General features: G+C 40.8%; 1 protein-coding gene and 1 pseudogene across 6 annotated transcripts in view; both read right to left on the reverse strand.

Moving 5' to 3' along the window:
- Window positions 1-17,279, reverse strand: part of PHC3 (polyhomeotic homolog 3) — a 68,856-nt gene extending 51,577 nt beyond the window's left edge. For 5 of the 6 annotated variants that reach the window (XR_004988986.2, XM_036443760.2, XM_036443757.2 and 2 more), the window contains exons 1-4: window positions 17,201-17,279; window positions 14,014-14,179; window positions 8,679-8,834; window positions 7,530-7,607 (exon numbers count right to left, since the gene is read on the reverse strand). Coding sequence is in view for 5 of the 6 variants with exons in the window: in XM_036443760.2 (XP_036299653.1) it covers window positions 7,530-7,607; window positions 8,679-8,834; window positions 14,014-14,179; window positions 17,201-17,214 (414 nt within the window). In the remaining variant the exon portion in view is untranslated. Of the gene's footprint in view, window positions 1-7,529; window positions 7,608-8,678; window positions 8,835-14,013; window positions 14,180-15,964; window positions 16,105-17,200 lie in introns of those variants that run through there. The other variant, XM_036443759.2, reaches the window with a different exon arrangement.
- Window positions 17,280-18,458: 1,179 nt separating this feature from the next.
- On the reverse strand, window positions 18,459-19,071 carry LOC118722339 (annotated as a pseudogene).
- Between the last annotated feature and the right edge of the window lie 4,481 nt (window positions 19,072-23,552).

The raw sequence follows: 23,552 nt of genomic DNA on the forward strand, positions 1-23,552 counted from the left end.
ATTGAATCTAGAAAAAGAGGAAGGAGGAGTGTGGGGTGAAGAGAGAGGAAGGGAGGGAGGGAGAGAGAGAGAGAGAGAGAGAGAGAGATATCATTTGCCTCCTATACACACCCTGCCTGGTAATCAACCTGCAACCTTTTGATATACAGGATGATGCTCCAACGAACTGAACCACCCAGCAAGGGCTAAATAATATTTTTAATGAGAGTAATGTAATCTGACTTCAAATCCTTTTTGTAGAAAATAAAATTAAGAAGTAAGAAATTAAGAAAGCATTTATTAGACTTTTGATTCAAGCAATAAGGCAGACTGGACTCTTATATACATGTGCCCAAATAATTCACTAAGATGCTAAATCAGCATGAGAAATTAGTACAGCTGAATTTCAAAAGGGGAGCTCTGGACAGGTGGCTTGGTTGGAGTGTTGTCTCCATACACCAAAAGTTTGCACATTCATCCCTGATTGAGGCACAAACAGGAGGCAACCAATCCATGTTTCTGTTTCTCAGTCTCTCTCTCCCTCCCTCCTTTCCTCTGTAAAATCAATAAATATATCCTCCATAAAAGATTTTTAAAAAGGGGGGAGGGGAGGATTTCTAGGTGCCAGAAAAGAATAAACTCAAAGACCTAAAGTCCCAGCTATCGCCAATGTAGTCTCAGGGGACAATGGCCAAAAGAGGTAAAAAAAAAAACAACAACCTAATTTTGAGCCTATTTCAGGGAAAGCTGGAAGTAAAACCCCTATTTTGAGCCAAAATCCTCAAAAGGTCTGCTCAATAGGTGAAAAGGAAACTCTACCCATATGCCCTGAGAAGCAGCAAGGCAGCTTGCCATCTGCCCTGCTCCCAGTGTGGGGAGAGAGGCTCCTATGAAAATCAAAACTCCAGATTTGCACCATGCAGATGTACAGAATACAAACCGACACTACCTGTATAGTTCCACAACCCATCCCAAACATTAGCATTTGCACTACTTCAGGACATTTGTTAAAATGAGCAGGTGGTCCTAGCCAATATTGCTCAGTGGTTAGATTGTCCGTCCTCCAATTGAAGGATCTCGGATTCAATTCTGGTAAAGGGCATGTACCCAGCCAGGACATGGAGGAAACTACTTGATGTGTGTATCTCACATCAATGTTCCTCTCTCTTTCCGTCTCCCTTCCATTCTCTCTAAAAATAAATGGAAAAAATATCCTTGGATGAGGATTAACAAAACAAATTTAAAAAAGAACAAGTGAATGGAGGAAAGCTTGAGTACAGGTTATAGAGGAGGATGTCTCTGTACTATTTTTGTAATTTCCTAAACTTTAAAGCTTGGAGTTGGTTAATTAATTCTCTAAATTTAGCGGTATCTTTTAAGTATTTCTTAATTTTAAGAAATTAACCAATGAAATAATTAAACCTATAATTCAGTAAACATAATATACAGAATTAGTCTGCAATCTGGCTTTTACTCCTAACATACTACTAAAAGTCCCATTAGCAATAACCAGTGCTCTCTATCCAACAAATTCAGTGAATTTTTTTCAGACCATTCCTTCTTTTTTCTTTTTTTTTTTAATATATTTTATTGATTTTTCAGAGAGGAAGAGAGAGGGATAGAGAGTTAGAAACATCAATGAGAGAGAATCATCGATCAGCTGCCTCTTGCACACCCCCTACTGGGTATGTGCCGCAACCAAGGTACATGCCCTTGACTGGAATCGAACCCGGGACCTTTCAGTCTGCAGGCCGACGCTCTATCCACTGAGCCAAACCGGTCCTGGCAAGACCATTCCTTCTTAACCTTCTGACTCATCTCCAAAATGTTCATGCCTTATCTTTAATACTTCTCTTCTTAAATTCCTAAATTATCACATCTATTCCAGTAGTTTCAAAAAATTCTATCGTAATTACTCTGAATCCTTGAAGACAAACTCTTATTCTGAGCTCCAGATCCAACTACTTACCAAAGACATCTTATTGAATGTCTCAAATAGCAAACTTATTATTATTCCTTCCTAAGCCAGCTTATTCTCAAATGGCCACCAGCATCTTTTAAAATCTCCCATAAGAGATTATCTGGGAGTTATACTGATTCTTCCCTCTCCTTTACCATACATGTATCTTATTGATTCTCCACCTTTATTCTCATTTTCATTTTGATTTTTAATCACTTAGTTTGACAGTCTAGGCCCATGGCACTTCCATCTAGATTTCTTTGAAAAGCGATCCCCCACCTGGAATCTTGCCTCCCCCTCCTTGTCAGATAATCTTTCCATGATTTTATTAATATTAATTAACCATTTAAAAACCTTCTGGCCGAAGCCAGTTTGGCTCAGTGGTAGAGCGTCGGTCTGCGGACTGAAAGATCCCAGGTTCGATTCCAGTCAAGGGCATGTACCTTGGTTGAGGGCGCATCCCCGGTAGGGGGTGTGCAAGAGGCAGCTGGTCGATGTTTCTCTCTCATCGATGTTTCTAGCTCTCTATCTCTCTCCCTTTCTCTCTGTTAAAAGTCAATAAAGTATATTTAAAAATAAAAATTTAAAGATAAATAAATAAATAAATAAAATAAAAACCTTCTGGATAACATTCAACCTCTCCTGAATCACTAGCAGTGTCCTCCCACTCTTCTTTTCTTTTAACAGAGAGGAAGGGAGAGGGATAGAGAGTTAGAGACATCAATGATGTACCCAACCAAGGTACATCATTGATGTTTTTCTAAACCAAGGTACATGCCCTCAACCGGAATCAAACCTGGACCCTTTAGTCTGCAGGCGGACACTCTATCCACTGAGCCAAACTGGTCAGGGTTCCTCCTACTCTTCTATACGATATCCTTCACATTAGCCATATGAAGCTATTTGCAATATCATGATTTCTCCAGCCTCTATGGCCCTGTAATAATGTTCTGGACTGGATTGAATGCCAACAAGCCCTGACCCCTCTCCACCTGTATAGTGAACAACACCCTCTCAAAGATCTTCAGCTCTAATAAGCTTTTCTAGGCATCCATAGTAAAACCATTTTACCTTCTTTTTGTCTGTTATCTTCCAGCTGGCATATACTTCTACCCTTTTAAACAACTATTTATTTCTTTAAGAGTGGGGACCATGTGTTATTCATTTTCATATATCCAATATCCATAAAAGTGCCTTCATTCAATAAGTTTATTAAGTTAATAAATAGCATGTTATTTTAAGGCATATTTCAGAGTTTTAATGTAATATATAAGTCCATCACAAAGAACATGAGTGTGAGTGTATGTAAGAGAGACAGATACAGAGAGAAAAAATAATTTTGGGATAGCCTTTAACAAGGCAGAGATGTGCTATATAATAAAATTTTTTAGAGATGTGCTATATAATAAATTTTATATGCTATATAATAAATTATTAATAACCCCCCCCCAAAATATAATCTTTTTCTATATCACTCTACAAACACACATTTTGGATAAAGCCTTGCTCCAAAAATTAAATCACTTAGCAGTGTAAAACTGAACCCAGGTTTTCCATCTCATGTATTTTGGCAGGGGGCTTTCCTATACCTTGAAAGTTTGATCAATAATCTGGGTCAGTCTGCAGTAATAACACGTTGTCACTTTTTTCTAGTCAGTGATGAGTGGGGGAGGAAGAGGCACAACCACACACTCTTTAAACAAAAACATAATAAAAGTCTTTTTAAAAAATGACTGGCTGATAACTAAAATGCCTGAGTACTCATTAAGGAAATAGAACTCAAAGTACAGACAATGCTTTTCTTGGTCTTTAAAAAGAAAAAAAGGAAGTGAGAAAACTCAATAGTTACTTCCTAACCACCTGAATTGCATTTCACTTTGTCTAAGTAGTGAGATCAAAGAACAAATATCATGTTTATTTTTAACTTCCATATGGCAAATAACACGTGAGGCAGTGTCTTCTAATGAATGCCCAACCCATGAGAGTACATAGATTAGTCCTCATCCCTGAAAAAAGTCATCTCCACCCGCTGGCCTAAAAGAAACTTTCATTCCTTCCCACAACTGATAAGGTTCTCCTCTATCTCCGGCTTTTGTTCCACAGACCTGAACCAGATGCCTTTATCTGTTCCCTGTCAATTACTCCTAAGTCCCCACACTCCTAAGTCCCTTTCACTTTAAAGCCTTGGCCCATCCTGGCCGCACACTTTAAAAGGGAGCTTATTGCTTGAATCTTATTACTGGAGTCTCTTCCCACGGGCACCGATTCCAAGAGTCACAGAGAAAACCAAGTCCGCTGAGAAAAGCCATTTAACTCCCAACCACCTCGTGGGGTCCCCAAAAGGAATTTACACCGGACCTCTGGCCCAGAGGACTCTGCAGAGCCAGAGCCCATTTGGGAGCCACTGCTGACAACTGACGGGTAAGAATCAATGGAGTATTATCTACAAGGAGAAACAGTACACAGACATAAAGAAAATAATGCAGACCTATATTATATGGAATGAAAATATCTTAATCACCCAAGGTTAAGAGAAAAACAGTACAGAATTACATATAGTATAATCTTACTTATATAATTACATACAAATGTGTGTGTGTGTGTGTGTGTGTGTGTGTGTAAATCACATATGAGAACATGTTGAGAGACAAGTGACTGCACTGTATATCAAACAATAATGCATGGTGGTTCTCCCTTAATCTGTGGTTTTGCTTTTCACAAAGTAGTCCAAAAATATTAAGTGAAAAATTACAGAAATAAACAATTCACAAGTTTTAAACTGCATGTCACTCTGAGTAGCATGATGAAATCTTACACCATCCTGCTCCATCCCACATGGGACATGAATCATCCCTTTGTCCAGCATATACACACTGTATACCCTACCTGCCCATTAGTCACTTAGTAACAGTCAAAGCTACCAAAGCAACTGTCAAAGTATTGAAGCACTCTATACATTTGTATTGTCTGTCATTTAGACAATGAGAGTGTATCACATTTTATTTAGGCAATATAAAAAACAACAAAATAAAGTTCTTTAATCAGAAATAACCACTGATTAACAGTTTGTTGTGTATTTTAGATTTTCTTCCTGCATAGTCAGATATATAGATATAACTTTTAAAAAATAAGTTAGGCCCAGCCAGTGTGGCTCGGTGGTTGAGTGTCGACCATGAACCAGGAGATCATGGTTCAATTCCTGGTCAGGGCACACATCCAGGTTTCATACTTAATCCCCAGTTGGGGGCATGCATGAGGCAGCTGATCAATGATTCTTTCTCATCATTGGTGTTTCTCTCTCTCTCCCTCTCCCCTCCTCTCTCTGAAATAAATTTTTAAAAAATAGCAAGTTAAGTGGCAGGAATTCTGTTTCCAGAATGATGGAATAGACATACTTTTCCCTTTTCCTCTTCCTAATTATTACTGAAAACCCTAAACTTAAGATAATCCCAAAGGTGGAAAAAGCAGACTGGCTAGAGACCTCAGGACCTAATAAGCAATGTGGGTGTGAGCTCCCTAGGATTTCTTTTTGTCTCATATAACCCAAACTTGGAGCTAACGAATACTGTAACACTAAAACATCAATGAGCACAGACAAGGAGCCCCAACAGAGAAGCCTGCTATTTCTAGCCAAAGGACCAGGAAAGAGACAGCCTAGCAACTTTTTTTTTAAGAGCTCTACTTCACAGAAAACATTGTGGCCCCACCCACACCCACCAGCAAAGACCTCACCAGGCTGTAATAAGGCACCCCAACACTCCTACTCCCTCCAAAGGGTTAGTGTCAGAGAAGGCAGGTAGAGAGCCAGGACTTTAATCCCAGCCAGGCAGTAACAGCACCACCACAAACCCACCTATTCCCTGCAGAATCATTGGAGACCATATGGGAAGCAGTCCTCTGTCCCTGCCAGCCAGGAAAGCAGCAGTGGGGGCCTAGTGAGGAGCCAGAACTCTCACCCCCGCACCTCAGCAATTACGAGGAGCACCTCCTTGGGTATCAATGGAGACCAAATGGGGAACCTGTCTCATAACATAATACTGAAAATGTCCTAGTTTTAATAAAAAATCACTCAATGTATTAAAGAACTAGAAAGAGCTCTCAAGCTGAAAGACAATCAATCAATAAATGCCAACACTAAGAACTATCTGAGAAAGATTTTAAAGCAATTATTTTTGAACAAGCAGTTATGAGCCTGACTGAATCAAGTGAAAAATATACTCTCAGCAAAGAAACAGAAGATATAAAGAACCAAATGGAAAGTTTAGAACTGAAAGAACAGAATAACCTAAATAAAGTAAATGATATCATACTATACATTCTTGCCATTTTTCAACTTAATACCTAATGAAAATCTAAGTCTCTCTGTAAAATTAATCCTCAATTAAAGGACATTTATATTGTTTATAATTTCTATTATAAACCATGCATGTTTGCTTAATTATCTATATCATTTCTGCAGAATTATCTGGTCCATCTCAGGCTGGTTAGCTCAGTTGGTTAGAGCATTATCCCAAGGTTGTGGATTCATACATGAATCAACCAGTGAGTGCATAAATAAGCAGAACAACGTACCAATGTTTCTCTCTCTGTCTCTCTCCTTTCTCTCTAAAATTGATAAATAAAAATTAAAAAAATTAAAAAACAATTATCTGGTCCAAAACATCTATATTGATGAGACTGATAAACCTAGGACAACTGATGAAATTTTAATATACATTACATTGCAGGAAGGTTAAGTTTACTGAATTTGATCATTTTCTTGTGGCTTTGTAAAGAAATGACTTTGTTTCTAGTAAATATATATAAAAATATTTAGGACTAAAGAAACATGTCTCAACTTACCCACAAATGATTCAGAAAAAAGAAACAATATGTAAATATATAGAGAGAAAAAATGATAAAGCAATGAACCAAAATGCTAACAACTGGTAAATCTGAGTAAATCTTTTCATTATTCTTGTATTTTGAAATTATATCAAAATTAAAAGTTAAACAAGTATTACCATGCCTATAAATTTCTTTTAACTAGGAAAGTTTGCACAATTTCCCAGAATATATGCAAGAGAGCAAACCAGCTTTCTTTAACTCCTTTTTCAAAATAAATTATACTATCTTGAGTGGACTAATTGTAAATTTGACCCAGATAACTCAAGTAAGTGTAAGCTGAAATGTGTAATTTCTAAAATGTGAATTTCAGAGAAAAAGCTAGAAACATTTAGCTGTCTACCAAGGCTATGACATCCTGCAGTATATCACAGTAAATATATGACCTAGTACCTGTGCATTGTACATTTCAGATTTTCAGCACATCCTGAAAACTACAATCATTTAGAACCACAAAAGATCTGAATACACTCCATGGGAAACAATGTATAAGAAGTAAAACAAATATTTTTAGACTCAGATTTTCAGAAGTTTAGCATTAGTTCTGAATTCTTGGATCTTATCATTCTTACTTACTTCATGGTACTTGTTACTTAAATAGTATTTGAACAAATACACAATTAACAGCTTTGCAAATATTAACAGTTTACTTTTGGAAAGCAATAATTAAAATTTTTAAATCCAGGAAAAAGTTTAGGACACTTACAGATGTCTGGGACATACTTGACTGTTGTGTGACACTTCCTGTGGGGGATGTAGGTGGTCTTCCACTGGACAAACTTGCCTGAAATAATAAGATCTTTATAATATGTCTATGAAAACCAAAAGTTAAAATCTTTCTGGTACCAGGATACCACAAAACCATAAGAAAAGTAAAAATGTCTATATATGAAGCTATTCATTTTACAGTGAACACGGATTAAGCTTTGGCCAAACAGATTAAGAAAAAAAAAAAGCTGAATGGTGGAAACAGGACCCAAAGGGTAATATGATTTTAATAGCTGCACTCATTGTCAGTTTTACTCTACAAGCTTCTATCTTCTATTTTAGGGGAATCAGCACTTCAACATTACAAAAAAGAAACTGAAGCTACATCAGGTGCCAGTGGTTTCAGTTTCCTAACTCATATCACAAACATGATGTTACTTATAATTACACTACCAAGAAAATGCAACAGCGGGGGATGTGATTACAACAGATACAAACCCCTTTCAGGTTCAGTCAACTGAGATCCTCCTCTAGTAAGATTTAAAATTAAATCTCACATGTAGTTTTATTTAAATAAACAGAATAATAATGAAAATATTTTTTAAAACACAAGCATTTAATCATAAAATCATCCTGTTATTAGTGGAAATAGTATGATTAGATTTTAGAAAGTATCTTTATACAGAAAATTTCTGGAAGGTTACATATTAACTGGTACAGTGCAAAAGTGGGTGTAGTAAGAAATACTTCTACTTTAACTATTATAAACAATTTTAAAGCGTTTGATTTTTTTTCAATAGTGTGAATTACTTGCATATTGAAAAAAACCTTTTTTTATTAAAATAAAATTCACATAATCTTAAGTATTCACTGTTATTCCTAAAATTTTACATGCAAAATCATGACACTAGCATAGCAATCCTGCAATGTAGATAAAAAGCAGTGGAACAAAAAGTTAGCAACAAAATAATATATAAAACATAGCCATTGTTTTTTAAAATTAACTTCCATTTGGCAGCCTATTATAATTCCCTAATAAAAAATTATCACAAAACATCTGAGAACTCTGAAATAATAGCCAATTCATTTATTTTCTTCAAATAATGTCAAGTTAGGCCTCATAATTTTTCATTTACTCCACTCTCACCTGAACGGCAGCAAGGCTCTGAAGCTGCGAGCTGCTTAAGTGCTGCTGCTGAAGAGCTGCAGTGTGCAGCATTAAGTGCTGCTGCTGAGCTGCATACATTTGCTGAAGGTACTGAGCAGCTGAGCTGGAGGGGCGATGCAATGCCTGCTGAATTACCTGTGATAAGTCAATTGAACCAATGTCAAACCATAATCTTAACCATAAAATAAAACATTAAAAAAGTGACAGTTTAAAATTTTACTACTTGAATATTCAATGTCATAAGCTTATTAACACAGTTCTCTAATTACACATCACTAGGATTGCACAAATTAAATCTGTACAAATTAAAACTATCCTGTCTAGTCAATTCACAAAAGAAAAAAGATCCAAACAACTATTTGAAAAGATCTTCAATCCCATTAGCAGACAAAAATTACAAGTTAAAACAGGATATTATTTTCCAACTTTCAGATGGATAAAGATTTAAAAGAATACTACTAACTGAGGAAAAAGGTACTCTCATAAATGGTCATAAAAATGTAAACTGGGCCAAAACCGGTTTGGCTCAATGGATAGAGCGTCGGCTTGGGGACTGAAAGGTCCCGGGTTCGATTACAGTCAAGGGCATGTACCTTGGCTTCGGGCATATCCCCAGTAGGGGGTGTGCAAGAGGCAGCTGATCGATGACTCTCTCTCATCGATGTTTCTAACTTTCTATCTCTCTCCCTTCCTCTCTGTACAAAATCAATAAAATATATTTTTTTAAAAATGTAAACTGGTATGAGCATTTTTAAAAAAAAACTTGGTAGAACTCAGGGCTATGATATAGGAAACCATATGTATAACCCTGCAGCCATTACAAAGCAGTGCTGCCCAATATAGTAGCCACTAGCCACATGTATCTCCTGAGCACTTACAATGTGACCAGTACAACTAAGGAATTGAGTTTCTAATTTTACTTCATTTTAATTTAAATATAAATAGACACATAAGCTAGTAGCTACTGTACGACACTGCACATACTAGTATATCTACATTAATTAACAAAAAGAATTCCCAAATATAAGGTGAAAAAAGCAGGCTACTAAATAGTATATAGAGTATAATGCCTTTTTATAGTAAAAGTTTGTGTGTTTTTTTTATAATACTTTTTTAAAAAAACTTTTTTATTGATTTCAGAGAGGAAAGGAGAGAGAGAGAGAAACATCAATGGATGAGAGAGAATCACTGATCGGCTGCTTCCTGCAATCCCCACACTAGGGATTGAGCCCATAATCCGGGCATGCACCCCAGACCAGAATCAAACCCGGGACCCTTCAGTCCACCGACCAATGCTCTACCCATTGAACCAAACCAGCTATGACTATATTAAAAGTTTTGAAAGAATATTCAGGAAACGTTGAAAGACTACCAAGCTGGATTACAGGTGATTTTTACTTTCTCGTTCGTACTTTTCTTTTTTTCTTTTTTATTATTATTTTTTAATATATTTTATTGATTTTGTACAGAGAGAAAGGGAGAGAGATAGAGAGTTAGAAACATCGATGAGAGAGTCATCGATCAGCTGCCTCTTGCACACCCCCTACTGGGGATATGCCCGCAACCAAGGTATATGCCCTTGACCGGAATCGAACCCGGGACCCTTCAGTCCCCAAGCCGATGCTCTATCCATTGAGCCAAACCAGTCTCGGCTGTACTTTTCTTTTTTTAAAAAAAAACATATTATTATTGATTTCAGAGAGGAAGGGAGAGGGAAAGAGAGATAGAAACATCAATGATGAGAGAAAATCATGGATCAACTGGCTCCTGTACGCCCTTTACTGGGGATCGAGCCCGCATGTGCCCTTGACAGTAATCGAACCTGGGACTCTTCAGTCCACAACCTGATGCTCTATTCCCTGAGCCAAACAAGTTAAGGCTCTATTTGTCTTTAAATGACTGAAAAAAACTTAGAATGAGTAGGTATTATATTCATAATCATAAAATTATAAAGCAATTTACTTTTTAGAAAATTAATTACTTTTCAAATGTAATTTTTCAAACTTTTACAAATGTTTTTTTTTTAAATATATTTTATTGATTTTGTACAGAGAGGAAGGGAGAGAGATAGAGAGTTAGAAACATCGATGAGAGAGAGTCATCAGTTGCCTCTTGCACACCCCCTACTGGGGATATGCCCGCAACCAAGGTACATGCCCTTGACCAGAATCGAACCCAGGTCCTTTCAGTCCCCAAGCCGATGCTCTATCCATTGAGCTAAACCGGTTTCGGCTACAAATGTTTTTAAATGTCAGATTCCATGTTTGGATTGTTTCAACAATAGAATAAAACTATTCTTATTAAAATAATTCCTATAAAAGTGTTACTGAAAATATTTATTAGTATAATATAAAATCTGAGCCTGAAATTTCATAAATAGATAAACACAGAAAAGACAAACATTCTATTAACAGAGAAAAATTCTTTATCTGCCCAAACCAGTATGTCAGACTATGGCAGTCCTCTGCAATCACATCCCAAAGTCACATCATGCCTACTGGGCCTCTGAAACAGCATAGAACTCTAACAGCAGCATCAAACCAGAGAGATAAGGGAGTAATAGAGCCATGACCTGCAGCTTTAAGGTTGAGTCAGGACACCTTGAACCACAAAATTCCAAGAAAGCATATCTCCTTGTGTTGTTTACTTTCACTTGTTCATATCTCATTTCTTCAACTCCAGATTGCTAAAGCTGCTACAGACTTCCATCACAATATCAATGTAGTCTTTTGACCCCTAGTTGCAGAGGCCTATAGACCAGTATCAAGTAATTTAAGATTATAGCAGTACTAGAGGCCCAGGGCACGAAATTCCTGCACTTAGGGAAGGGGGCGGGGGGTCCTCAGTCTCACCTGCGCCCCCTTGCAGACCCGGAGCCCTCGGGGGATGTCCAACTGCGAGAGGGCACAGGCCGAGCTGAAAAACACTACCATACACACTCGTGCGCGCGGCGCGTGCATACATGAATTTCGTGCACCTGGCCTCTAGTGATGTTATAAATATCCAAATGGCCCTTGGCAGAAAAAAGGTTCCACACCCTTGCTCTAAAGTAGGGGTGTCGAACTCAATCAGAGAAGGGGCCAAAATCTAAAATCCAGCCTAAATCGCGGGCCGAATGGTTTACTGAACAGTCATAAACTGTCATTGTGATGGAAACGCAGTGGAGTGCAGTGATGACAGCGCGGTGCGGGCCACATTGCAAGGCCTGGCGGGACAGATTTGGCCCGCGGGCCTTGTGTTTGACACATGTGCTCCAAAGGAATAAGGAAGACAAACAACATTCAAAGGACTGAAAAAGAAAGCTGAAGGTATTAAAGAATTACTTAGGTAATTCAATAAATATTGATTTGATGGTATTTTAGGGGAAGCAATTCTAGAATATCATGCAAACTAGTATTAGTGCTATTTGTGAGATATATCTATATATCTCCAGTAACACTTTAAAAATTTTTATTAAAATATTAATATAATACTTCCAAGTGTACAACACAGTGATTCAACATCTATATACCTTATGAGGTGATCACACTATACAAAGTTAAACACATCCACCTCAGGTAAAAAGTAGAGAACAAAATGGCATATTAAAATATCACATCATCTGTATGTTCAAAGATCCCTTGCCTCAGAGAAAGAGGAAGAACATTAAAAACACAATCTGCATTTCCAGTTTGAATTTTTTAACTGATTGGGTCTCCAACAATTCTGATTCCAACCATGGTAACTTTAGAATCCTAAACCATGCAACAGTTAAATAATCATTATACTGGGGTATCCACTCTAGAAAAATGAATAGGAAGAGGACTATGTTGCAAAGTTATTTTCAACATAGAATGCAATTATCGGGATTCTAGAGAGAATAAGCAAGTATAATAGAAAAAATAAACTCAAAGAGTGGTTAAGATCGCAACTCTAGAATCAAAGAACTTAGTAGCTTTATGAGTTTAGGAAAGTTAGCCTACTTATTAATAAAACATAAGTTTTCCCATTTATAAAATGGAGATAATAGTATCTAATAATCCATGCAAAACATTTATCAAATGCTTGGCCCATAGAAACTGTTCAATAAATGTTAGCTATTATTACGTACTGGGTACCGTATTTTTCGGACCATAAGACGCACTTTTTTCCCCCCAGAAGTGGTGGGGGAAAAGTCCCTGCGTCTTATGGTCCAAATATAGCCTACACATATACTTTTAAAAAAAAGTTTTTTTACTTGCCCGGCTCTGTGTGGTCTCTGTGTGCTTGCCCGGCTCTAAAATGGTTCTAAATGCTGCTGTTTACTTTACAGGGTTGATTACATGTGTTTATGACTGTGATGTTGGGTTTTAATGCACATAAAATATTTTAGGACACTATTTGTTTCAGAATCTTTTTTTCTTCATTTCCCTTCTCTAAAAACTGGTGCGTCTTATGGTCCGGAGCGTCTTATGGTCCGAAAAATACGGTACATCTAATGTGCCCACACAGTTCTAGATGCTTCCTTTAATCCTCATAGTAACTAATAAAGTAGTGGTCTCATCCTTATTTTACTGTTTCCTGAGGCTATTATGCCTCCTACCCAAGATTATATAAGTACTAATGAGAAAGTGAAATTCAAACAAAGAGTATGTCAGACTACAATGCCCATGTCCTTTTTATGCAATACCATATTGTCTCAACTTCCATTATTATAAAGGTTAACCGAATAAACTTAACTTTCTCAACTAAGTGAAAAACCCAAAATTTTTCCTCCTTAGATAATCCTTTCCACCTCTGCCCCTAAGAGCTTTAGAATGAATCTTTCTCCTTAGGGTTCTTAGGTTTGAAATGAACCTCTTAACACGTCTACAGACCTGGATAGATCTCCCTAAGTCTATATTATGGGTTCAAATATAAAATAACAACAACAACAACAACAACAAAAGGCAAAACCTACAGCCATTTGGCATGCTGGGGATCTAGATTGAATATCTCCATACTGCAGCAGCAGCTAGACACCTTCCAATTAAATTTTCCTTACATATTTTAAAAGCTACACTCGAGGTTAAGGAGGGGATTTGGAGGGGATAGGGACGGACTAGAAGAGGTTAAATGGGGGGGGAAACTTTACTTTCAAAAACAAAGTTTTTTTTTTAAAAAAAAAAAAGGCTACACTGACAAATGTAAGCCCTCTCAACAGAATAATTATTAAATAACATTTTGAGTGCTTTGAACATCAATAATTATAACTGTACTTATTTAGAGGATATATAATTCATTGGATATGAAACAAAATCTGGCATAAACAAAAATAATGACATCCAGAGCCTACCCATCTTTGTAACTGAAATACCTGTACAGCATGTCGGTCTGAGCCACTGTAGACGGAGATCTGTGGCTGCTGCATTCGAGAGGAGGAAGTGGTGATGGTGGTAGTGGTAGTGCTACTGGTTGTTGTCGACACAGAAGATGTTCCAGAGTTTGGTTCACTATCCATAGCTGTACTGTGGTCCTTAAATCTGGCAGATAACACAAAGAGTTTATACTGGCAAAAGCATTATCTTAATGGGTTTTAAAGAATATTTAATCATTCCAAAGAAATGATCAAGTCTAAATTTCTAAGAAGGTCCTCAAAACACAGATAGCACACAGTCACCATAAACACCTAGAAAGAAAAAAGTACTTCACAAATATATAGCACATTTAATACTTAATATCAACTAAATTTGAATTCAAATTATTCAGGATATGGCCGAAGCTGGTTTGGCTCAGTGGTAGAGCGTCGGTCTGCGGACTGAAAGGTCCCAGGTTCGATTCCGATCAAGGGCATGTACATTGGTTGCGGGCACATCCCCAGCAGGGGATGTGCAAGAGGCAGCTGGTCAATGTTTCTCTCTCATCGACGTTTCTAGCTCTCTATCTCTCTCTCCCTTTCTCTCTGTTAAAAATCAATAAAATATATATTTTTAAATTTATTCAAGATATGTAACACAGATAAAGCCAGGTCTAGAATTCATTTTCATTATTGAAAGAAGATGAGTATTTTGAAACCAAAACATGTGATGAGTGAATACTAAACTACCTAGGAAAATAAAAATAAAGCAACATCAAAGAATTTAAAATATATATTTACATTCTTCTGACCATGCTAACTACAAGTTCAAATCTTGCCTTTTTTTCTGTCAAATCATTCTTATCTATACATTAAAATAGGGTGCCTAAGGGCTTGTGCTAATTAGCTTAATTTTTGGATACCATATATACTTGCTTTAAAAATAAGTTCATTTAGCCAAAACCGGTTTGGCTCAGTGGACAGAACATCAGCCTGCAGACTGGGAGGTCCCAGGTTCAATTCCGGTTAAGGGCATGTACCTTGGTTGCGGCCACATCCCTAGTAGGGGGTGTGCAGGAGGCAGCTGATCAATGTTTCTCTCTCATCGATGTTTCTAACTCTCTATCTCTCTCCCTTCCTCTTTGTAAAAAATCAATAAAATATATTTTTTAAAAATAAGTTCATTTAGAAAATAAGTTAATTTTAAAAAATCAGTTTTTTCCCTAATTAATCTTACTACAGCTACAAAGTATAATGAGTTACACTTATAAGCAGATTACTCTGAATGGATAGAGAAGAGCTTCTCTACTTCAAGCTTCTCTACTTCCCTACAATTTCCCCACTTCCTTACCAAAATCTTTTTCATAAAGAATTGTCCTAAAATTTGAAAGGAGCAAAATTATGTCACTTGCCTCAGGTATGGACAGTAAAGTACATCTGTGTACAAGACTTTCTGATTTTCCCCCTTCTAACATTATGAACTTGAGTATAAAGTTCTTCACTGTTGTATAAAGTTCTACTAAATACAGAATTTGTATCTGAATAAATTTTAAACATTTTAAGTCAATTCTAAGGGCCTCAATATTGTTAGAGACTAGAACTCCAAGTAGGTTTTGTGTGAGTGAAAAATGCACCACAAAAGTGAAAGGCACAAAGAATATACTTGCTTTATCTGCCTTCCCTTATTTCCCATCTTTTCTTCCCAGGAACAAAAACTGGTGGACCTCACATTAGCAGCACTGACAAGAATGTAATAAGAACACTTTCTACTTCAGGAAAAGACAAAGGAATTTGGCACTAATTGTGTACCCATACTCTATTCCCATAAAGTGTCTGTCCTTTAATGTACACATTTTCTTTGTCCTTTATGTAAATAATATTAACATGCTCTTCAAAGAATCAAATGTTTGTTTTTTTAAATCTCGATTTAATAAGAGGAAAAGTGAATGGAAAAAAGCTGACCACACTTAACTTTTTTGATTAGTAAATGACTCATACATCCTTACGCTTCTCTGCTGGCTTTTTTAAACAGTTTTTTCAGACGGCATTCCAATAATCAAATCAAAGCATCTCAGGGTAACTGCTCAACCATGGTACATTCTTGTGGTCGATAAGGTAAACTCCCCCTCCCCCCCCCCCAAATTACTGGCTGTCAGTGCCCCTTCCGAACCTCGGACCAGTGCTGTGCAGAGAAAGTCCGGCTTAAACCCTGGTCCCTTTCGAGTGCTATTCCGCTCAACCAGCAATACCCTCCATCCCAAACCCTGGGGGCCAAGCAGTGCGGCCACCAACCAAAAATGGTCTCAAGAGAATCCACATGGTACTAGGCACGATTCTACACACATCGGCGGGTGTGGAACCGGCCAAACCACTGACATGCGTTTGCAGACCTGGCACAAAAGAACAAATTTTTTTGCAAACCCCGCCGTCTAGGGCAGAATAAATAATAACGCCTTACAAAACACACACAGCCGGCCAGGGACCCTGGGGCCCAAGAGGCCTACCCGGGGCAGACGAAGTTGGCGTCTCTAACTGAGCACAGACCGCCACGCCGCCGCCCGGGACCGCGGTCCTGCAGCCCCGCGGCCGGAGAACCGCGGGCAGGAGCGCCCCTTCCCGGGGCTTTGCAGCCCGGCCGGCCGCCCAGGAAGCCCCGCCGCTAGGAGGCCGGCGCCGGGCACCTCCTCCGCGCCTCCCGGGGGAGGGCGGTGGGCACTCCCACGGCTCGGGGTTCCCCACAGGAGCGGGGTGGGCGGCGCGGGAGCGGGAAGAGGGCGCCGCGCCGCAGGCCCCGCAGCGCCCGCCCAGCCCCCGCGGCCCCGGCGCACGCCCGGCCGCGCACTGCCCGCCCGCGGGGCCCGTTGCAGGGATGACAGCGGCCGGCAGGCCCCCAGGGCTTCCTCCCGGCGGCCGGGGTCCGGGGCGGTGACCCTGAGCGCAGGGGCCCGCCGATCCCGGCCCCGTGGGCGGCAGGCAGGGGCGCTCCCGCCTGGAGGCGGCTGGACCCTTCCAGGTCGCCTCCGCCCCCCCCACCCCCCCAGCGGACACGGGCCGAGCGGGCTCCTCCACGAGGAGGAAGCCCTCGGGTCTCCCTTTCCCTCCCCCACCGCACGGCCCGCGAAAGAGCCCAGAGCTTTCCCCGTGGAGGACGTGTCGCTGCCCCCACGCGCCCCCCGGTTACGACATCAGTCACCAGCGAGTCACTCACTCCGCTTCCGCCATCTTCTCTCCTCCATCACTAACGCGGGCTGCGCATGCGCCCCCCGGCGGCGGCCGCGGCGGCGGCTGCGGCCAGAGGGGCGGGGTCGACCCAGCCCCGGGGCCCCGGGGTCACGTGGGGTCGTCGGCTTCCATCCCCCCCCTCTCCCCACCCCCTACCTCTTCTCTCCAAACTCAGGCTCTGCTCTCTCTGGGAATGGACCAGGTTTCCCCAAATGAGGTGCTAAAGTGTCTCCCCTCCAGCTCCTGGCTTTCTCCTGCTTAGGTTCTTCTTCCTCTTGGAGAGGGGGTCTGTCACCAAGATAAGAAAAGTTTTCTGCTTCCGCTGCTGTTAAATTAAAAATCTGAAGGACCTATCAAGTATGCTAAAACCTGGTGCACACTGCAGAGTGAGATGAAAGAAAGCCAGGAGGACCCGATGCTAAGGTCTCAGAGGGAAAGGAAATAAATGCCTTGGTGGCTGCAAGACCTGTTTCCTCTGGCGAATTGGAATTTGGGGGGTCTGAACCAGCAGTTTCTCTGTCTCAAAGACAGTGTTCAGCATGCTGATGTGGGGGGTGGTTAAGGAATCATCCTGGTTATCCTGTGTCTTCCACAGGAATGTGCTGAGCAAATTAGAACACCACAGGGAACAAGCAGGAGGGGCCACCAATTTGCTAATGTGGTCTATTAATAAATGATATAAATATAGATATATAGGAACTACGATGAGGCAGGATGAAACATAAAGAGGGGTATGAAAAGTCCCTTTCTGCCGAGCACAGCCAGATGGAAGAGACTCGTGGACAAGCTCTGCACCCTCTTCAGGCACCTCACTCTCCCAGCACCCCGATGGGTTCACCGACACAGAAACTCTCTAAACCCTCTTTTGAGTGTTTAAAAAGGCCCCGTTGCATAATTATGATTGAGCAAATCATTGGCTATTGGGTGTAATTGATTCAACTTCCAGCTCTTCTCCCCTCCCTGGAGAAGAGAGAATTACAAGGGTTGAAGGAACTCTGTGCCAGGAATGGGGTTGAAGACCTAATATATATTTCTTTTAAATCACAATCTCACAAGCCCACAGGCCAAATACAGATTGCTTCTTGTTTTTTGTACAGCAATCAAGCTAATAATGGTTTTTACATTTTCTTTGTAAATGGGGAATCAAAAGAAGAACACTATTTTGTGACAAGTGGAAATTATGTGAAATTTAAATTTCAGTATCCATAACTAAAGTCTATTAGAACTCATTCATGTTTGTTCTTTTATGTATTGTCACCGGCTGCTTTTGTGCTACAAGGGCAGAACAGAGTGGTTGCCACAGACGCTATACTGATCTCCTTACTCTTTGGCCCTTCGCAGACAATGCTTGCCAACCTCTGTTCTATGTCACGGACCAGCCTGTCTATTGCAGAGTAATGCCTGCAAAACGCAGCCGGCGGTCCTGGTGCCAAGAGGCCTGGTGCCAAGCAGGGAGCAAGCCCCTGCTTGCCAGCGATGCGTGGGTTCCGCAGGCCCACAATGACCCAATCCCCTGGCAGGAACATCTTGGAGACGCAGCGGTCATCATCATTGACTGGCTTGGACTTCTTGCCCTCGCCACTCTTGGGGACCGCGGTCCACATCTCCGTCACATTCCCCAGCGCCATGTGAATGTGCCAGTGCCTGTCAGAAGCCTTCACCCGGCCCAGGAGCGTCTTGTTGTTGTGACAGCTGATGAGCACCTGGGTGTTGTTCCTGACTGACTGTGTGAGCACGGAGAGTGAGCCCGAGCTAACGCTTCCTCCTCCTGCTTCTGCTGCTGCTCCGCTGTCATCTCCCTCTTGGGCTTTTGAGAAGGCTCCTGGGGGCTGCGGTTGAGCTCTCAGAACTCCCCTGGCCTCCAAAGAGGAAGTGCGAGCCAGGTTTAGTTTTATAATGCGGAAAAAAGGGAAGGAGGGGGACAACAGCACCCTAAAGACTGTTGTAAAATCTTAGAAAGCAACATGTAAAGTTCTCTTTTTTTTTTTTTTACTTTTTATCAAGGTCTTCCTTCACCTGTATTCGCTCAATAAATGCTATTATGACTAATACTCAATAGGTTTTAAATGCTTGTTGAGGGAATAACGGCTTGAAATAAACTGCTTGAATATTTGGACGGATATTGCATGAAATTGCATGAAATTCTAGTGTACCCTGTAAATTGAATGAGACCCTACATGTACAGACTTTTTTCCTTGAAAGTAATAATACCCAAACAAAATGCTTTTCCTAAACCAAATAGCATTGAAACTGAAAAGACAGTCTCTCTAGGCCTGCCACCTCTCAGGAGGTTAATCATATGCTTATCAGTCTTATCTTCCCTTGTATACTCGTGGGCGGCACTGTACACAGTCAGCTGTATTTCCCCAGGTGCTGAATAGTAGCAACACTGAACATCAAAGCTGGAAGGGCCATTAGACATCATGTGACCCACACTGAGGAAGAATCTATGGCGAAAGAAGAATCTGAATTCTGATCTCCTATCCACCCATGCCAGAGTGTTTTGCCCCCGTGCGGTAAAAGCCTTCAAGCGTGGGGGTGCTCACCAAACCCTTGGAGGCGTTATGTACTTTCACTTTCACTCTGCTTTTTTTGCTTAGTGTTTGCTAGCCTTAAGGCAGCCTCCAAGAGTTGTTATAAGCAAGGCTTTAGAATCACACACACCTAGCTACGAATCCTGGCTCTTCCACTCCCTTAGCTGCGTGACCTTTTGCAATCCTGTCTACTTCCCCTTCAAAATATAACCTCATCTCTGGCCACACTACCATGAACGTGCATGAAATCATCAAAATACAGACTGCATGTGACACCTCGCACCACCTCCACTGTTTTCAGCCCAGGCCCTGCATCTCTCTCCTGGGCCACTATAATCGGCTCCTGACAGGCCATCCTGCTGCTACTCCTGTTCTTTATAGTCTGTTCTCCAGCTAGCAGCCTAAGTACGCTTTTAAAACTGTAAATCTGACCACATCACTGCCCAAATCCTCCAGTGGCTTCCCATCATGCTTAGCAGAGAGCCCAGAGTTTTGTGTTGCTCACTGCCTCAGCCACACTGGCCTCCTTGCTTTTTTTTTTTTTTTTTTTTTTTTTTATAATAGCTCTTGCTGTTCCCCAGATCTCACTTCCTCACTTCTTTTTTAGGGCTCTGCTCACATACTTTCTCAGAGAGCACTCCCCACCACCTACCTTAATATGGCCTTCTCATCACTTCCTTTCCCTATCCCACTTCACTTTTCTTCATAACACTGCAATGCACCAGACATTACCTTATGTACATATTGATTAATTTATCTAGTACTCCCATCAACCTCCAGGTTGCAAGCTCCACATTTTGTGCACTGTATTCCTAGTTCTTAAAACATTAAGTGCTGCCCTAGCTGGTTTGGCTCCGTGGGTAGAGCGTCAATCTGCTGACTGAAGGGTCCCAGGTTGATTTCTGTCAAAGGCACATGCCTGGGTTGCCAGCTTGATCCCCAGTGGGGGATGTGTAGTAATGGCCCTTGATCCCCAGTGGGGGATCCCCAGTGCCCAATTAATGATTCTCTCTCATCATTGATGTTTCTCTCTCTTTCCTTCCCTCTCCCTTCCTCTCTGAAGTCAATAAAGATATACTTAAAAAAAACCCATTAAGTGCTTATTAAATGAACATTGAATGAATAAAGTTACGTAGCCGCTCTAATCTAAATCAGATCAGAATCCGCCGGGACCGGTATGGCTCAATGGATAGAGCGTCGGCTTGGGGACTGAAAGGTCCCGGGTTCGATTCCGGTCAAGGGCATGTACCTTGGTTGCGGGCATATCCCCAGTAGGGGGTGTGCAAGAGGCAGCTGATTGATGACTCTCTCATCAATGTTTCTAACTCTCTCTCTCTCTCCCTTCCTCTCTGTGAAAAATCAATAAAATATATTTTAAAAAAAAAATAAATCAGATCAGAATCCCCAGGTTTCTGATCTGAAAAATAGGTATGATATTTACCACAAAGTTATTGTTGAAGTTAAATACAAATTGAAATAATGTATATACACAGTAGAACATAATAAATGCTCACCTTTTTTTTGTTGTTATTTAGCCCCATATTATTATGCTTAAAGTAAAGGAAAATAATCCTCCTACCCTATTTCCAAAGGCTATGATTTTTTTTAAATTACAGGGCAGTCCTTACTTTTTAAAGTTAGCATTATACATTTTTTTTTAAACTAGCATCAGCTGTATTGTAAAATATACTAGAGCCTGGTACACAATTCATGCAAGGGTGTGGTCCTTCTGGGTGGCCTGCAGGGATTGGACTGAAACCTGCAGTCCAATGCTGCCTGCAGCTCCTACCTGCTGCTCCCACTCATCCCGGTCCCACTATGCCCGCTGCCGGCTCATACCCAATCAGTCCCAACTGGGAGAGGCTCACGCTGCCACAGCACCGCTTGACAGCCATGAGCTCCGTGTCTGGCGCCCGCCCAAGGAGAGTGGCCTGCGGGATTGGGCTGAAACCAGCTCTCTCACATCCTCTGAGGGGTCCCAGATTGTGAGAGGGCTCAGGCAGGGCTGAGGGACCTCACTTGTGCAAGAGCAGGCCAGGGAGGGAATGCAGGAGGGCTCCAGGGTGTATCCAGCCTATCTCTTTCAGTCCGGATCTGCCAGAACCCAGCAGCAAGCTAATCAACTGGTCAGAGCATCTACCCCCTAGTGGTCAGTGCCCATTATAGCAACTGATTGACCAGTTTACTGTCTGCCCCCTCATGGTCAGTGCATGTTATACTGAGTGGTTGAGCAGCCTTAGCATATCATTAGAATTTTATGCTTTGATTGGTTGTTCAGTTGTTCTGCCGTTTGGTCTATTTGCATATTACCCTTTTATTATATAGGACAGTTTCAGTATCAGAGAATAGATTTTTGCCTGTATGCTCCTAATGTATAAAAGTAAGCTGTCGTATCAGTTTGACATTAAATCTTAATTGTAATGTTCTACTTATGATAGATAAGTCTCTCAAAAATACATAAAATGCCATAGACAATAGAAGACAGAACAAAATACATTATGGAACATACAAAGCTACAACAGGGCTGAAAAATTGAGGAAGTTATTTAACAGAGGCATACAAAGATACAGAATTTAACTTTAGTATTTAACTGTAGTCAATCCTAAATACAAATTGGTGTAAAATTTAAATAATGCATATACATGCATTATTTCCTTTCCTTCCTTCCCTCCTTTCTTTCTTTCTTTCTTTCTTTCTTTCTTTCTTTCTTTCTTTCATCTATCATCTATCTATCTATCAATCTATCTATCTATTATCTATCTATCAAAAATCTATCTATCTATCTATCTATCATCTATCTAACTATCTATTATCTATCTATCTAAAAGCCTAAGCAACTGAACGACTGAATGACCAAATGACAGGTCAACCAGTCGCTATGATGCACAGTGACCACCAGGGGGCAGATTCTCAATGCAGGAGCTACCCCTGGTGGCCAGAGCACTTCCACAGCCAACCTTCCGTGGTCCCCCCTCCCCAACCAGCTGGCCCTCATTGGCCCTGATCAGGACTGGACAAGATGGCCCTAATTGCCAGCCAGGCCAAGGGACCCCACTCATGCACAAATTTGTGCACCAGTCCTCTAGTTGAGATATAAATGACATATAATATTATATTAGTTTCAGGTGTACAACATAATGATCTGCTATATGTATATTTTGCAAAATAATCCATCACCACATGTGTGATATTTCTTTAATCAGGAAGGATATCTCCAAGGCCTCCCATAAGAAGTAGGAGAGCCCAGCTCCACATAGACCCCCATCCCAGGGTTCCAGAGCTGGGAAGAGAACTCCCCATAACATTGGGCTATAAAAACCAGCAGGGATTGGTTGGCTGGTTTGGCTTAGTGAATAGAACATCAGCCTATGGACTGAAGGGTCCTGGGTTCAACTCCAGTCAAGGGCACATGCCAGGGTTGTGGGCTCCATCCCCAGCGTTGAGTGTGCAGGAGGAAGCCAATCGATAATTCTCTCTATCATTAATGTTTCTATCTCTCCCTCTTTCTTCTTCTCTGAAATTAACAAAAAATATATTAAAAAGCAGCAGAGATTGTGGCTGACATGGAGGGTGTGAAGTCCTTTTAAAGGGCCTGCATACAAATGTACACAGTCCTGATTTCTCTGAGCTCCAGTGCCAGGCGGTGGCTTTGGGGGGAACCCAGGGGAGCATCTAGACTGCTTGGCATTGGAGCAGGAACTTGGGGGTGGCTTTATCCCAGACAGGGGTGCTTGCAAGGGATCTTCTCCAGCATAGCACTGACTAGCAGCCATATATGAGTTTCCATCAGCATGGTCCACACTG

This window comes from Pipistrellus kuhlii, unplaced genomic scaffold (assembly GCF_014108245.1).
Source record: "Pipistrellus kuhlii isolate mPipKuh1 unplaced genomic scaffold, mPipKuh1.p scaffold_m20_p_2, whole genome shotgun sequence".
Taxonomy (NCBI): domain Eukaryota; kingdom Metazoa; phylum Chordata; class Mammalia; order Chiroptera; family Vespertilionidae; genus Pipistrellus; species Pipistrellus kuhlii.